Below are 15,421 nucleotides of genomic sequence, written 5' to 3' on the forward strand. Positions count from 1 at the left end.
TGCTTGTCCCTGTAGTTTCCATTGTTTCATTAACCGGTAGGTAAGTGATCAAAGGCCGAGGGAATGACTACTGCACATTGCGCTATGTAAACGGGTATTTCAAATCCATGCTTAGTTTACTGAGACACTAAAAGTATTATTCTCTGTATTTTGTTTATTCGACTGTAATATAAAGGATTATTTTGTAATTGTATAATATACGCCTCCTTTTACTTATCGTTCTAATGGTGTGGTTACAATTAAGTATTCATGCCATGATATAGCCTTATCACCCCGAGACATATTGAAATTCAAATGAATACGAGTAGACCGATGAGAACGATTCCTCATGTGCTTATAATCCATCATATAATAATGAATATACTTTTTTAGCTCTAAACATATTACCTTACTTACTTCAACATGTGTGTTGGCACGTCCCAGTGGCTTCCGGATATCCTCCGGCTGTGCCATAATAACAACAACTTGCTACACAGACATATCTAAAATTAACACAGGATTTTAGATGGGTGAGTTAAACTGTCAAGTCTAATTCCTTATTGTGCAGTTTTTAGTACCTCTACATGTGGGCTTAAGTTGGCAACAGACAATAAATCAAGATGAGAATATCAAAAAATAATCCTAGGCTTTGACAAAACAGAACTAGATGCTATACGTCGCCCACAAACCTTCTGTGGGTCACAAGTTGTGTGTAAAGAGAGGGCATACTAAATCGTGTTTGCGACGTTTATCTTTTTTCATATGTACCATTGTGTAGAACGGCCGGCACATATTTCTTAATTATTACCCCTTGAGTGGTAAACAAATAGTAATAGCAAACATATCATATGTGTGTATTACTCGGTCATTCGTATGTATCATAGTACAATGCATAAGTATACTAAATTAAATTCGGAACCATAAACAAACAAAAAAGAGTTCTTCAATTTCATTAAATATTTAATTGCATGTTTCCTGATGAAGAGGCGATGTGTAGTTCATGTATAATTGTTCTTTTCGTTCAAATGTCTCAACAAAATAATGAGGTTAAAACAACAAAACCAAGTCTCCGAAATCCACCTGGTAAACTTATTTGAAATGACAAAACTTACACGTTTGTTTTTCTTTGAGGAATCTCTTCGCATAAACTTGCATAAGAACCAGCTTCAAGGTCATAAATCGGTACGGTAAAGTTCGATAACGGGGAATCATGTCAAAGCCGCACAGATTTTTGGAGAACCTGAAGCAAACAAAACAAACAGTTCATTTAAAATCATGTGTCCATATTCAAATGTTGTTTTATTTTAGATAATATACTACAGAATATCATAGTCCAAACATCATCATTGTATGCATTAATTCTTAACTGCCATGTAATACGTTAAAGATGACTTGTACTGTAACATGAAAAAAATAACTAGATACAACAACTGGAGATAATTGATGCTGGTTGCTTCAAAATCATATCGCCTGGTGACTGAAATCGCAATGATAGTCTGCGCGGATTAGTAAGGTAGAACATTATATTCTAATGAAATCCTGTAAAAGCCAGGCGGTTGGTTGAAATCTCTTCATTGCAATAAGGCGTATGATCGTGTTCTTATTAGCGGATCGACTAGTTCTCTCTGCGAAATTTAGATGCAAACAGTAGTATGTGCCGATGTATGATATATTTGTCTTAGACAGGCGTATAAGAGGGTAAATAAAAATGTGAGATCACCCCTATGCACATTTTCTTAATTGTATTTTATTTAATTGAGGCATGACCTAGTTAGCATATTCATGAATACATACTCAGCAAACGAACCTGATATTTAATATGCACGTGAACAAGAGTAATCTACTCCATTGCATTAAGTGTCGAATTGACTAAAGCTGATCAATACTCGTTTCACCTAAGCTGTGGTATATGAGTATACTACGTTGTACATACATTGTGAAAACGTTACCATATTTGGAAATGTACTACTCCTATCCGTTATAGTTTTTGCCTTTTTAAAACACTTTAACTTCGTTTTGTAGGTTTTGTTTTCATTCAATCAAAATGTATGGTGGCAAATTCTGTCGTAAGATAACTTGATAGCGCTCGCGAATTGTTTCGTGCTAGCCACTTAATTTTCGCGATAATTATCTAGCTATCAAGTTAATTTTTGCGATACTTTTTTGGAAAGGTAAATATCATAAGACTAGAAACAGCATTGAAAGTGCCCAGTACTGCCACTGATTTCCCTTTAATGTTGTACAACACTTACAAGTTAACTAGTTATGGTTTGCGAATTCTACTTAATAAGTAACATAATAACTGGTAAGATCCGTGTCACCACTTGTCTATAAATATATTTATTCATTATTTCTACTTATATATTTCGAATTTTACTTAGTACGTGGTAACACGAATCTTATCTAGTTATATGCCATCATAACATTTAGTTTTTAATTTGTTTTTTTTTGTTAAGGTCAAGATAAAACTACAATGACGAAAGCTAAAGTGTTTCGTTTTGTTAAGATCATACTTTTGTTTTTTGATATACATGCGGATATAATTTGCTTTGTGGTATCTGTTTATAATGGTTGAACCAGTTTGGAATCAATGGTACGGCAGGAAATAACAAGACAACTACAAAGGTGACGCAATCTAGGCAGATTAAACGAGACAAACTTTAGAAAACCCCGAAAACATCGTAACCATCGGACAGGTACTAAACTGAGTGTTTTACTCACTTCTCCTCTTAGTTATCGATGGTGTATTTCGTTGCGCTGTATATTTGTTTGAAAAGTTTCGGAAGACGGGATAATATGTTGGGAGATGAAAGGTATTTGCATTCAAATGAAGATTCGCATGAGGGACATGGGGATTAACTAAGCATGTTGCAGTGAAAAGTTGCTCTCTTAGTTTCCGCCTTCTTCATAAAAAGTAAATGGATTCATGTGACAAAATTTATATTGATATGACACTTGTAAAACAGAGTTAATGAATATGTATTTTTAATCTCAAAACGTTTTACAATTAAGGAGTAATTAACAGAAATGTATATTTCCCTTGTTTTCACACCTGAATAGTTCTACACTTCATACCTGAGCAATTTGGAATACCTGGGACAGTGCAGTATAGGGGATTAAAGATCAGGATTATAGTAACTGTTGACTTAGTTTCCCATTTAACTGACCGTTCCGCAAGGCGGTACCTAACAATCCTTCATAAACATACCTAGTTTGTTTTTATATAGTATATATGTACTCTGCTGTTTGTGTTGTTCCATATTTCTTGTGTGTGATTTCTTGTGTGTGATTTTTATGTCTTGGCATTTACCCAGTGCCATTAAACCGGGTTTATGTTTAAACTTTTTGCTACTGAGCATGTTTCTGTAGTTTTTCACATAAGTATTGTAAACAACATCGTTATGAATGGGAAGGGTCAAGGTCGATCCAAAAAAGTACAGAACCTCCAAACAAAAGTTTGTTCTCTGAAGTCAGCAATGAGAGTGTTGGAGACACTTCGGCAAGTAACATTTAAAAGCTAGTTTCAGACAGTCACTACTATTATGAAAACTCTTGAAGTAAAAATGGAGAAAAAATGTCAAGCAACAACGTAAAATATTGAATGATCAGATACTCTTTAGATTTTGACAAAAAACAACAACTTGAAGACACACTTGCAAACACAACTAAAAACTATCCAAAACAAACTTCTGAACTAAAAGAGAAGGTATTATGTAATGAAAAAAGAAGCATCAATGCACTCTAGATGTCAAATTACAATGAGCAGTATTCTCGCAAAACTAACATTAAGTTGATGGACGTGATCGACGCGAGGGACGAGACTAAGGCGCGACTTAGTGAGAAGGTTGACGTTATCTTGAAGGGCCAGGGGACGGAGCTAAGCATGGGCGAGTTTGTGGCGATCCACTAGATTCCAACAAAGGCGGGAGGGGTGACACGGGTCCTTATAAAAATCGCGTATCATGAGGAAGAGAAAATTAAAAGAGCTAAGAACATCGGGCCACAGAGTGACAGATGACAAATCACGTCTCAACACTGGACTTTTCAATAAACTCTTTCAACTTGAGCAAATTCAGAGTGTATGGTTTTTTAACGTGAGGTGCACCCCAACGTTAAGGCTAAGCATTTGGAGTATAACGTCTAAACCGTTTTGGGTATTACAAATGTATTTTTTTTTCTTTTTGTCTAACATTAAACACGTAGGAGTGTTCCATTTCAGTTTTGTCAGCTATGCTACAAACATTTACTTTCAATGACATGTATTCTGAGGCTAAGCATGGTCAAGGCCTTTGGAAGGTTAATAAGTCATTATAAGTAAATAATCATAATAAGTGCAATTGTAAGGCGTTTTCTGTTGTAACTACATATCTAGTATTTATGTATTAAAATAGTTTATTTTTTCCAAATTTCATCAATATGATGTTGATATTCTTGCATGTTTTTGTTTTGTTATTTTTCCCTTTTTCTAAATTTGTAAAAAAATAAGATTAAAGGATTTTTTAGCACAATTATTAATTTCTTGATCGATTTTAATGTATATTACACATATATAGTGTGTTATTTTATGACGTATGTTGAATATTATATATTGGTGAATAAATGAAATTCGCATGAAGCCACGATGTCTTACGTTGCTGAACAATAGGGTATTTAAGAACCTACTAATGGAAACGAGTCCGATTACAACACCGGCGACATATATGTAACCTCTTGAATGAAGTGAATGTACACATTTTACAAGAAATTGTACAAACGCATAAGATCTTAAATTGTTTTATGCTGGTATGTTGTAAAATGATTTTATGAATGAGACTGTGAATTGATTTAAGAATTAGTGTGATATTGGGGCAATGTTGTTCACTGTTCAGTTGCTGTTGTTAATGAAAACACGCATATTTTCATCCGATGTAAGTACACGCATGATTTTAGGCTAGGCAGAGGCCCAGATACTATTTTTTGAGTATGGATTGTAACTGTTTATAACCACTTAACAAAAATGCATGTTTTTTTCTATTCGTTTAGCCTTTTCACTATATGCATTCCATAAAGCTTAAACTACGCTGCATCCGTTCTTGATACGTGTGCTTTATAAACATAATTTAGACATGTCTGACAAAATGCATACTTTATGTTTAACTTAATTCCTTTGAGGCACAAAAAGAGTAACAACTATCTGAAAGTCAAACGCATTGTCATAGCCATCAAGGTATCGCTCTGTTTGGGTTCATACTGTCGAACATTTTTTTTTGTCCGTTTGGTTTGTTTCATGTCCAGTTAAAATAGTTAACGTCACCAGTATTCATGTTTTCATGATCAATATCGATTCAAAGACCAAATTTTAACGTGATTCCAAGCACAAATTATCATATAATTATTTAAAAGGTATTACTAGCGCAAAGCATATTTCGAAATTACATTCATATCACAAATATATCATGGTCCGGGCACAGTAGAGTTATTATGGTGCCCAATAAAATCAGTTGTAAAACACAGACGGTGCTCCCTATTGGCAGTAAGGGTTCAGCTAAAAACTTTATATTGTTCTGCACCCTTTAATTTTTGTAGCACCCTTCTGTCCTTATGTAGACCAATATGGAAACCCTCCTGCCTTCAAAAAACGTAATGCTTAAAATGATCAATTTTTTCTACTGTTTTGAATAATAGAGTTTTCACTAGGGTTATAAGTACATACATACTAAATAGACTTTGCAGATGAAACTTAAACCTGCTTCAATTAAACACAATTCCTATTTTTTTTTTTTTTATTAAATTTCCTTTATCTATATTCTTCACAGCCCATTACAATGTTTCCTTTTCTCCCCAATCACCGTGCCCTTTTTAGGCCATAATGCCATAATTAATAGTCATTATTACATAACAATCTTCACCATTGTAATATTTTGCTGAAACAGACTATATGTTTTATTTAAAGACTTTTTTGTTTTTTAAAGTACGATATTAAAAAACACTCCGAATAGTAAATGACAACAAAATAATACCTTTTTACCTACTATTCTTACCAACTTTTTACTTGTTACGATCTAAATTACTTATAATAACAATTGCTTGTAGATAAGATTCACCCTACTTTTTTTTATATAGCTTCCTGTTTTGATATGTATATGGCGATATTAGAATGTGTTCAAGACGCAATTTAAACATTTTGCAAAAGTTTTTTACTCTTACCTTCTTACTTCTCAGTGTTTCCGGATATTTTTAAGTAGACTTGAAATAAATGTACATTTATATTACATCCATTCTACAGCGTATTAAGATATAATATTAAGGTCACCGTGTCGTGGAATTGTTATAAGTGTTAAGGTTTTTTTCTGTAATTTGATTGGCTGTACTTTCGGTTTACGATCATTTCGTTCCCTAGATATTTAGTACCCTCCGATTTTTGGTCATTTCATAACCTTCACAGTCATTTCGTACCCGACCTAAAGTCAATCGTAACCTTTATTTTATTTATCTGTGAAGTGATTTTTACATATGAAATGCATTTATAAAGTAAATATAGACTCAAAAAGAAGGTTATATGTATGAAAGTGAAATTAGTATATGAAATAGTAGATGATAGAAATGACTGAAAGGAATGAAAGAATAGGAAAATGTATTACTAGTATCACAAGAAAGATGGACTTAAAGGGTATGTGTACTGGATAAACATACATGTAGACATATGACACTAACACAAACATATAGAGCAGGGCAAATTGACCCCGCGACATATATATGAATCTGATATAAGTCGTAAGTCATTTCGTAACCTTCTGATTGTATTAGCAGATTCTTTAAAGCGCCATTCTGATTCAAAATCAAGTTATACACATGTATTACAAACATAAATTTGAGTGATAAACCTTTTACTACTTTCTAAATAATGCATTTATGAAAAATATTAATTACTGTTAACACGACTGTAACCGTGTATTTAATAGCTTAAAACGCAAAAAATATTAAATGATTGGTGAGTGCTAAAAGATTAACTGTGATCTACTATTGTTTGAAAAGGTAGAAATAACCATGTTTTTAGCACTTTTCTTTCATATTAAACTCGGTATCCTTCATAAGAACCATTGTTTTTGACATTTATTCATCCTTTTTGGTATATTTTTTTTCTAAACAATTGTATTAATTGTGGTAAATCTTATTTGGGAGTAAGGGTGCATTTTTAGCTCGACCATTCGAAGAATAAGGATGGCTATACTACTCGCCCCAGCGTCGGCGTCGGCGTCTGTGTCGGCGTCGGCGTCCAGATAAAGTTTTGGGGCAAGTTTGGATTTTCACTTATAAGTCCAATACCCTTCATTCAATCGACTTAATACTTCGCACAGTTGTTCAGGGCCATCACATAATGAGGTTAGATAACTACATATTATCAATTATACAAAGTATGGCCCTTGATTGACTATGGAACTTAGGCTAAAGTTTTAGGGCAGGTTGGGATATTTATTAATAACTTCTATACCCTTCGTTCAATTGACTTAATATTTCACACAATTGTTCAGGATCATCACCCAATGAGGTTATATAACTCCATATTATCCTTTATAAAAGTTATGGCCCCTGGTTGACTTAGGTAAAAGTTTGAGGGCAGGTTGAAGTTTTAGGGCAAGTTGGGATTTTAATAAAAAAAACTTCTATACCCTTCATTCAATGCTCTTAATACTTCGCAGAATTATTGACCACCATCTTACAACAAGGAACATAACTCCATTTTAACCCTAAATACAATTTATGGCCCTTGAATGATTTTTTATTTTTCTTTAAATTTCTGTTGAAAGTCTGCCAATCTTTAAAAACCTGGTTTTGTCACATCGCGATTCTTGTTCATTTTTTTTATTTGATTGTTTTATTGATTTTGACAGGCATATATTACATCGTTATTGTAGTTCACTTCTAAGTCAAAGCGGCGTAGTCGAGCGCGCTGTCTTGCGACAGCTCTTGTTAATGAGGTGCTAATTGCGCCTACACGAGATGAAAATAACTTGAATTTGATCAGCCGGGCGGTTCAACATAATCAGGACGTGCGAAGTTTTTTGTTCATTCCTGGTAAGTTGTGGTATTTGTTCAATTTTCTTTAATAATTCCGACATGTCATTTTGATTATATATAGTGACAATACTACTTAACAGCTATATCACATACATTATAATTTATTTCATTTCATTCATCAATTATATGTATTAGTAAACTTCGGGAGGATATTGTATTGGACATGAACAGAGAGAGTGTCCGTTTGGTTCAATTTATTTACGACGATAAAGTCAATGCAAGACCGGATGGACGCCATCGAGAACGATCCTCTGAGACAGACGGACAGATCGCTGCCAGCGGCAGACAATAAAACTGGTTACCATGGCAACAGACGAGGATTCAACGACCCAGACGTGTGCCTCATCACGACCGGGATCAGAGAGTAAGCGGGTGAGGGCATTCTTCAAATGGTCAAAGACGTAATAGCCGCTCTTGGACAGGAAGTGGCATAGGCAGTGCATGTAATTGGGGCGACACGGCTCAGGGCAGAACGACCGGGACACCTAGGGCCAATTAAAATCAGCTTCCGTTCCCTTCAGGAAAAGGTGCTCATACTTCGAAATAAAAGTGTTCATAAGTACTCAGAATTGTACAAATATGTGTACATTAATAGTAGCAAATCCCATGCCGAACGCCTTATTGAACTGAATGCCAGAATACTCCTGAGTCAACTACTACAAGGTAAAAACTTCCGTGTGTACAGGGAGACACGGCTATTGGCATTGAAAATATGACAGTTCTGGACAAAGATACAAAATTTAGGCCCTAGAAAACATAAATCAATCGAAATCTCAATCGTCGATGAAGGGTAATGTCTCGAAATAGAATAACTTTAACAATTTGTATATTTATTCTTGCGAAATGACTACTTTCACTTTCTTCATATTTGGTGCCTTTTAAGTGTTAAGGGTCACTGCCTTTGAACTTTTCCTGATTGGCTGTTTCTTTCGGGAAGGGTATAAAAAAAAATTCGCAGTTCTTCATTCGAACTTTTTTCGTCAAGTTGCTAGTTTGTGGTTAAAAAAGACCCTCTCTACCTACCCTAAAATAATGCTTTGAATTGCATTTAATATGTTTGGATTTTGTTGAGAGTGTTTTAGTTTGTTCAATGGCGGGCGTTGATTTCGCAACATATACATATATATTGTATAACCTGAAGTTGCTAGAAGAAAGGGTGGATAATTGAACAGCGAAACCAGTTTTTCAACTTTAGTGAAAGAGGCCCGTTCAGGACGTTGATATTGATGCGGTTTTTCTGGAGAGACTTGTGAGTGTTGCTTTATTGTTTTTGTACATTATTCTTTGAAGAGAGGCTTTGAGAAGAGAGGAAAAAAAGGTTCCAGTGAATTATAAAAAACCCACTGAACTATGTTGGAACGACGTTAGCAAGCGTATAGGACAATAAGGCGGGGCCTCCAGCGAGAAGTTAGCCAGATTGACGTCCCCTATGCACTGTCTTGGAGTTCGAGATGAGCGGCAGGATGTTTGTCTCGATTCGGACTATGAGGATTCAGACGGGAAGGTCGACGAGATGTTAAAAGAATTGGAATTCCTTGGTCGATAGGAAAAGCGGCTTCGTAATTACACGGAAAAAGAGGAACTGTGTAAACGCCTTGTGAAAAATAAAAAGAAGTGGAGAAGCTTTAAAAGCGTAATACTCTTTTTCATCCCAAAATTTCATCCTCGTCTGTTTCTGAAAATAAAATGGGCAATACCAGATTAAAAGAAAGTTGTTGCCAAACAACTGAAGAAACTTAGTTTTTCGTTATCAGAGCCTGATTGTTGTAAATCTGACAGTTCGTCGTTTTCATTAGACACTTCTGAAAGTGAAAAGACAGTAGCGTCAGTGTCTAACAATAAATCTAAAAAAAACTCAAAAAGACGCCAAAAGAGTCGGGGATTCAAGCTAAATCGTCGGCTAAGGTCAGGAATTCTCAGAAGTATCCGCATTCTCAACTACGATATGAATTCGTGATTCAGAACATTGGTTTTGAAGAACTAACATTAAATTTGTAGCAGACAACCTAGAAATTATTTCTGGTGCTTCTACGTCTTATCTGGAGAAAAATGGTCGTTTAAATTTATTGAAACGTATAATGTATTTGCATGAATTCTCATTTCAGTTTTCCAAATCTGAAGTCCTTTTATGCAGCAGTGTTAAGAGAAATTGAACAAGGGGATGATTTTCATTGAGACATGCATTTTAAATAAATCGAATGCCATTCTTGCAGAGTTTCAAGCAACCCGGGAGTCGAACCATCGTATCCGTGTCAAAAATGATGATACAACAAATGATGACAGGGCAGTATGGTTTTGCAGTGTTTTATCAAAAGAATAAATGTGCACATTAAAGTACTCACTCATTAGTGTTCAAAGGGAAATTGAGAATGCTTCAGCATGTTTGTGAAGTTTGTTGGCAGAATGATTGAAAAGAAGTTAAAAAAGAGCATCCTGAGTGCTCATCATGTTGCTCTCACTCAAGATCTGCCTGACAGTCAAGTCTATTATCACGATTTCAGTTTCAGGAAGAGTTGTCAGATATGTTTTACCTAAATTCTGCGATCATAAAGTAAGTTGTAACAATTCAAAAAAAACACGAAAGGGTGTGATATTAATCGGGCAAAATATCAGAGCGATACGAATGATGTAAATAAATTGACACATACTTTGATTTTAAAACACACACATTCGTGGCAAGTTTGTAAAGTGTTGAATCCTTCGAAATTTTCAGGGATGTAGTTAAATTAGTCCAAATTCATGAAAAAGTGAAAGGGTAAAGGCAATTCAATTTTGAGGGGTGTCGCATTCCTATAAATAGTAAGATAAATTCTGATTATATCAGGTTGTTGTGGTCGAATTTCGGGTACAAAGATATGTTTTAGTGTGATTTGTTTAAATTTGGTTTTCCAATATGATTTAGAGGTAATGAGAACAATATGACTACAATGAAGGATACTTGAATGTATGAAAATTATAAAGGGGCTAAAGAATTTCCGATGCAAGTTACACATTATTTGAAAACGGAATGGGAATGTAATGCTGTGATGGGCACTTTTAAAAGTAATCCTTTCAGTTCGAAATTACTAATTTCGCCGCGAAATACAGTTCCCAAATAGTCAGTTGAAGATAGGAGAGTCATTTTGGATTTGAATAGTTGTACTAGCAGAGCGGTAAACGATTATGTTCCAAAAGACTGGTATAGAGAAGAATCTGTTTCTTCGATATTTCCTAGGTTATATTTTTGCTAGGTTGGTGGTAGCAAAATGCTAAGGGTCCTTAACGTGTAAAAAAAGGATTTGTTTTTTAGACAAATAGGCATATGTCCATCAAATTATAACTTAGTTGCATATATTTGGAGAAAAAAAATATTTGGCGATACCGTTTTGACAATGGGTTGTAGATCGTCGGCGCAAATATGTCAACGTGTGACGAGAACCATTGTTTTTACAATGTTGATGATAGGGGTAGCAATACTGAATTATTAAGATGACCTGACAGGAGTAAAGAAACTTTCAGAAGTCTTATTTGCTTAAAATACTTTAGGAACTTTTCAATAAATGTTGAATTTAGCTATCTCCTAGGAAAAGTACGCCTCCGTCAGAAATTATGAACTTTTGGGGTGTTCTGTTTAACAGAGGTTACTTCAGTGAGGTAAGTTGAGATACGAATATTAGTGAAGTGTTGGATCTTAAAGGAAAAGGCGAGTAAACGACAAGTACAGTCATTGTTTTGGAAACTTAATTTCGCTGGTGCATGTGTTAGCCAAAGTCGAGTTTTGGTTGCTAGAATCTTGAATTGGTTAAGAGGATTGTACAAAGTAGAAGTGAAAGATTAGTTAAATATAATTTCAATACAGGTTTAAAAGGATTTGATATGGTGGAATAGATATCTTCCTTTGTTTAATGGAATTTCCATGATGTCTGTGAATAGTTGGTCGGAATCAGACAGAAATGGTTTATTAGTTCATTTTAAATGCTCAAAAACTATTTAAGCAGAAGAACGAATTTTAGTGATCTTTTTAATTGCATTAAAGGATTCATGTTTATGCCCAGTGAAGGCTTTTAAAAAACATGTTAAAAGAGGTCCAAGTCGGCCTGTATTTTTACCAGGGTCAGGTCAACCAATTTATTATAAGTACTTTTATTTATCTTAAAGAAAGAAATAAGTGAAACAGGTTAAGAAGCTAATACGTTTTCTACACATTCCTTCATTAGATAAATGGGTACTTTGTGTTTCAATTAGGATTACCATCAGATATTATACAACTCATGGGGGATGGGCATTCGGCCGCGTAAAAATCTGATTTAGAGTATTCCGTTCATGACAAAGTAAAAACTTCTAGATTTATTGTATATGGATAAGAGGAAAAACAATAACGAAAAGTTTAATTTTGACTTAAATTGATTATAATTCTTGTTGCTTCAATTTCCAGAATTTGAATAAGCAGCCTTCCAATATTACTATACATGCAAGTCAACATTATTTTTTATAGCTTTTGTTTTTTAACAGGTATTTTTTTATTTATTTTTTTTTTTTTTTGGGGGGGGGGCATGCAATGGTTTAATGTGTATGATTTTGTTATGTTATTTTGTGTGCGTCTATTTTGTGTGCTTTTATTTTGCTTTTTGGAGATAGGTTGGCAGTTTTCTAGTATTTGATATGCATTATTAAATATGTGTATTCATTATTTTGTGAATTATACAACTTGACTTTATTCGATTATCAATACAATACCATTATTAACAAAAATGTGTTCGTGTTATTTATTTACGAGTTTGTTTTACTTTTATATTGAATAAGATTAAAAGTAATTATCTTAAAGTCACCTTCGTTTGAGCAAAACAATAATTGCTTTATTTTGAATTTAAATATATAGTTTGACGATGTACACTATGACAGAGCAAAATTACATAATGTGCTATTAGAAAACGAAAAGTGAGGCCCGTACGTTGATCCGGTGTTGAAAAATCCGGCCGCGATTGGAACCCTGCAGCAATTAATTCAACGGCTTTTTTATACCAGTACATTACCTTCAGTGTGGCGTAGATCTTAGTTCAAAGTTCATATATATAAATTTATTGTATGAAGGCCTCCGGTCAAATCTAAATCCTGCTTGCGACGCCGAGATTGAGTTATAAACTTGAGTAAATTATGTAAGTCTTCTATTCAAACTGCTGAATATATATTTTGCTAAATACATCAACAAAGGCTATACACCTGTAATTTTGGGATTTGTACAACTTCCCTTTTTGCTCCTTTTTGTGCACTGGTATATTATAGATAGGGTCCAGCTTCTCGGAAACTGTCCTGATGTAAATATTTGGTTATAAATACGTTACATATATGGTAATAAATAGAAAAGACCAAGGTCAAGTACCGTAAGCAGATGTCAATATGCGTCCATTTTTCTTGGCCAAATGAATTGCTATAAAGGCTCTAAGCTAACTTAAACTAAGTAGAGACATAATGATTAGATAAATCGGTTAGTTAATATTCTTATTTAAACCACAACGGTTGTTTTGTAAAATTAGAGCACGTACAGTTAAGTTATATCTGATTAATAGTACAAAAATCGATGGAAAAATACGTGCATTAAAAAAAGAAAAAGCTCAAATGCAAGGAACGATTCTTGAACATGTCATTATTGTTGAATCAAAGTAATATACATGAAATAAGCAATACGTGTTAACATTTGCTTAACTTAATTATCCGTCGTAGGTTTTCTGTACGTGTACTGTCTAAATTTAAAAAAAGGAATATGTACGTTTCATTCAAAGATTACATTGGACGAAAGTATATATCAAACAATGACATAAAAAAGTGATAAAAACGAACAATATAGTTTATTAATTGAAATAACATTTAAAATAATATTAAACAGGACTAAAACAGGTTATCGTTTTAAAATAACTGCTTCAGTATGTATGCTTGAAGAGTAAGTATATAAAAGGAAAAAAGAGCGTTGCTGTCAGAACACGAACGCACGCCGAGTGTGTCGAATAAGGGACATTACCCGACAATTAATAATGGCAAAGTTTTGAGAAATATCTTTGTTATTCTACATAGTGTGATAGACTAAACGCCTTTTGCGATCTTATTCCCTCGTTTCGCATGATATTTAAACTGATTTCGTTCCCTAGAAAACAAAGATGGAAATAAGCAGGAGCGTTCAGTTCGTTATCGGAAGCGATCTGACGTATTGCTTGATTTTCATAAATTGGAGAGAAACATATAGTAAGTGTATAAAAAAAGGTTAAATGTTAACTTATTCTGGTCTAAGACAAATCAGTCAAATGCTATATAACGGCACTTAATTTCAGGAAAGGAGTGGAACAGTGAATAAATAGATACAAAAAAATATGTTACTAAATTTTCTACATTAACCACATCATTCCATCTTTATCAGAATTTATACACGTACAATTACGTGATATGAAATTAAAATTAAAGAAAACATCAAATGCAGGATTTTATGGTCTTATATCGATCAAAAATCATTTCTTATACACAAAAAGGAACAAATAGTTTAGCAAGATTCACATATGCGTTTTATCATAGTGAACCTACTTACCAAGTTTCACGTGTATATCCTAAACCTTCCATTGCAAGATCAATATTAAAGTTTCTAGGAAAAGTTATACTCACCATCCACCGCCACGAGGAAAGGATAACACAAAAACAACGAATAACAGACGAATTTCAAAATCCGTTCGACATTATATGGCAATCGAAAAGACTGATACTCGTTGTAGTGTTTTTTAATGGAAAGTATATTCATTCTGCATTTCCTCAGTTCATTCTGGAGACGAATCTACATATTGGGACATTGGAAATGCTCACGTTAGTGGTCTGTGTACATTTATAGGATAAGTGTTTCAAACACTTACGGATAAGAGTTTCGTGTGATAACATGTCAAATGTACTGCCTGAAATTCTGGGAAAGCCATATGTAGTTATGTTTCATAGCTTTGGTTAATGAGTTTGAGATAAAGGAGGAGCACTTATATTCAGGTGAATATAGGATATATGATTAAGTGTCTAGGTGGAATTAAGAAAGTGAAGGAGACAAAAGTAGTCAGGGTTTTTTTAATTGGCGAAGGGATTTGATTTTTAGGGTGTGCTGTAAGTGATACGGATTTAAAATTTCTGATTGATTGGTAATAGTCCAGTTGATTTGATGAAGTCGAATTGATTGAATGATTTTAGTTTTGTTTTACAGTATAGTTGGTATATAGCATATCATTTAAAATTACAGACGGAGAGTTGAAGCAGTTAAGAATATATTCGTGAAAAGTAAGAGTGAAATAGGAAGGCTTATGCAGAGATCTCAAAAAAATACAAGGATTCAAATCGATTCTTAAATGCTATTCTGTACATACTTTGGTTTTAGTTGTATGCCTGT

At 34.0% G+C, this 15,421-nt stretch overlaps 1 protein-coding gene across 4 annotated transcripts in view; it reads right to left on the reverse strand.

Annotated features, from left to right (window-relative positions):
• Positions 1-6,300, reverse strand: part of LOC128214841 (uncharacterized) — an 85,031-nt gene extending 78,731 nt beyond the window's left edge. For 2 of the 4 annotated variants that reach the window (XM_052921518.1, XM_052921521.1), the window contains exons 1-2: positions 1,092-1,221; positions 388-482 (exon numbers count right to left, since the gene is read on the reverse strand). In XM_052921518.1, the coding sequence (XP_052777478.1) occupies positions 388-453 (66 nt within the window). In that variant the 5' untranslated portion in view covers positions 454-482; positions 1,092-1,221. Of the gene's footprint in view, positions 1-387; positions 483-1,091; positions 1,222-6,165 lie in introns of those variants that run through there. The other 2 variants (XM_052921520.1, XM_052921519.1) reach the window with 2 other exon arrangements.
• Positions 6,301-15,421: the final 9,121 nt, after the last annotated feature.

This window comes from Mya arenaria, chromosome 13 (assembly GCF_026914265.1).
Source record: "Mya arenaria isolate MELC-2E11 chromosome 13, ASM2691426v1".
Classification (NCBI taxonomy): Eukaryota; Metazoa; Mollusca; class Bivalvia; order Myida; family Myidae; genus Mya; species Mya arenaria.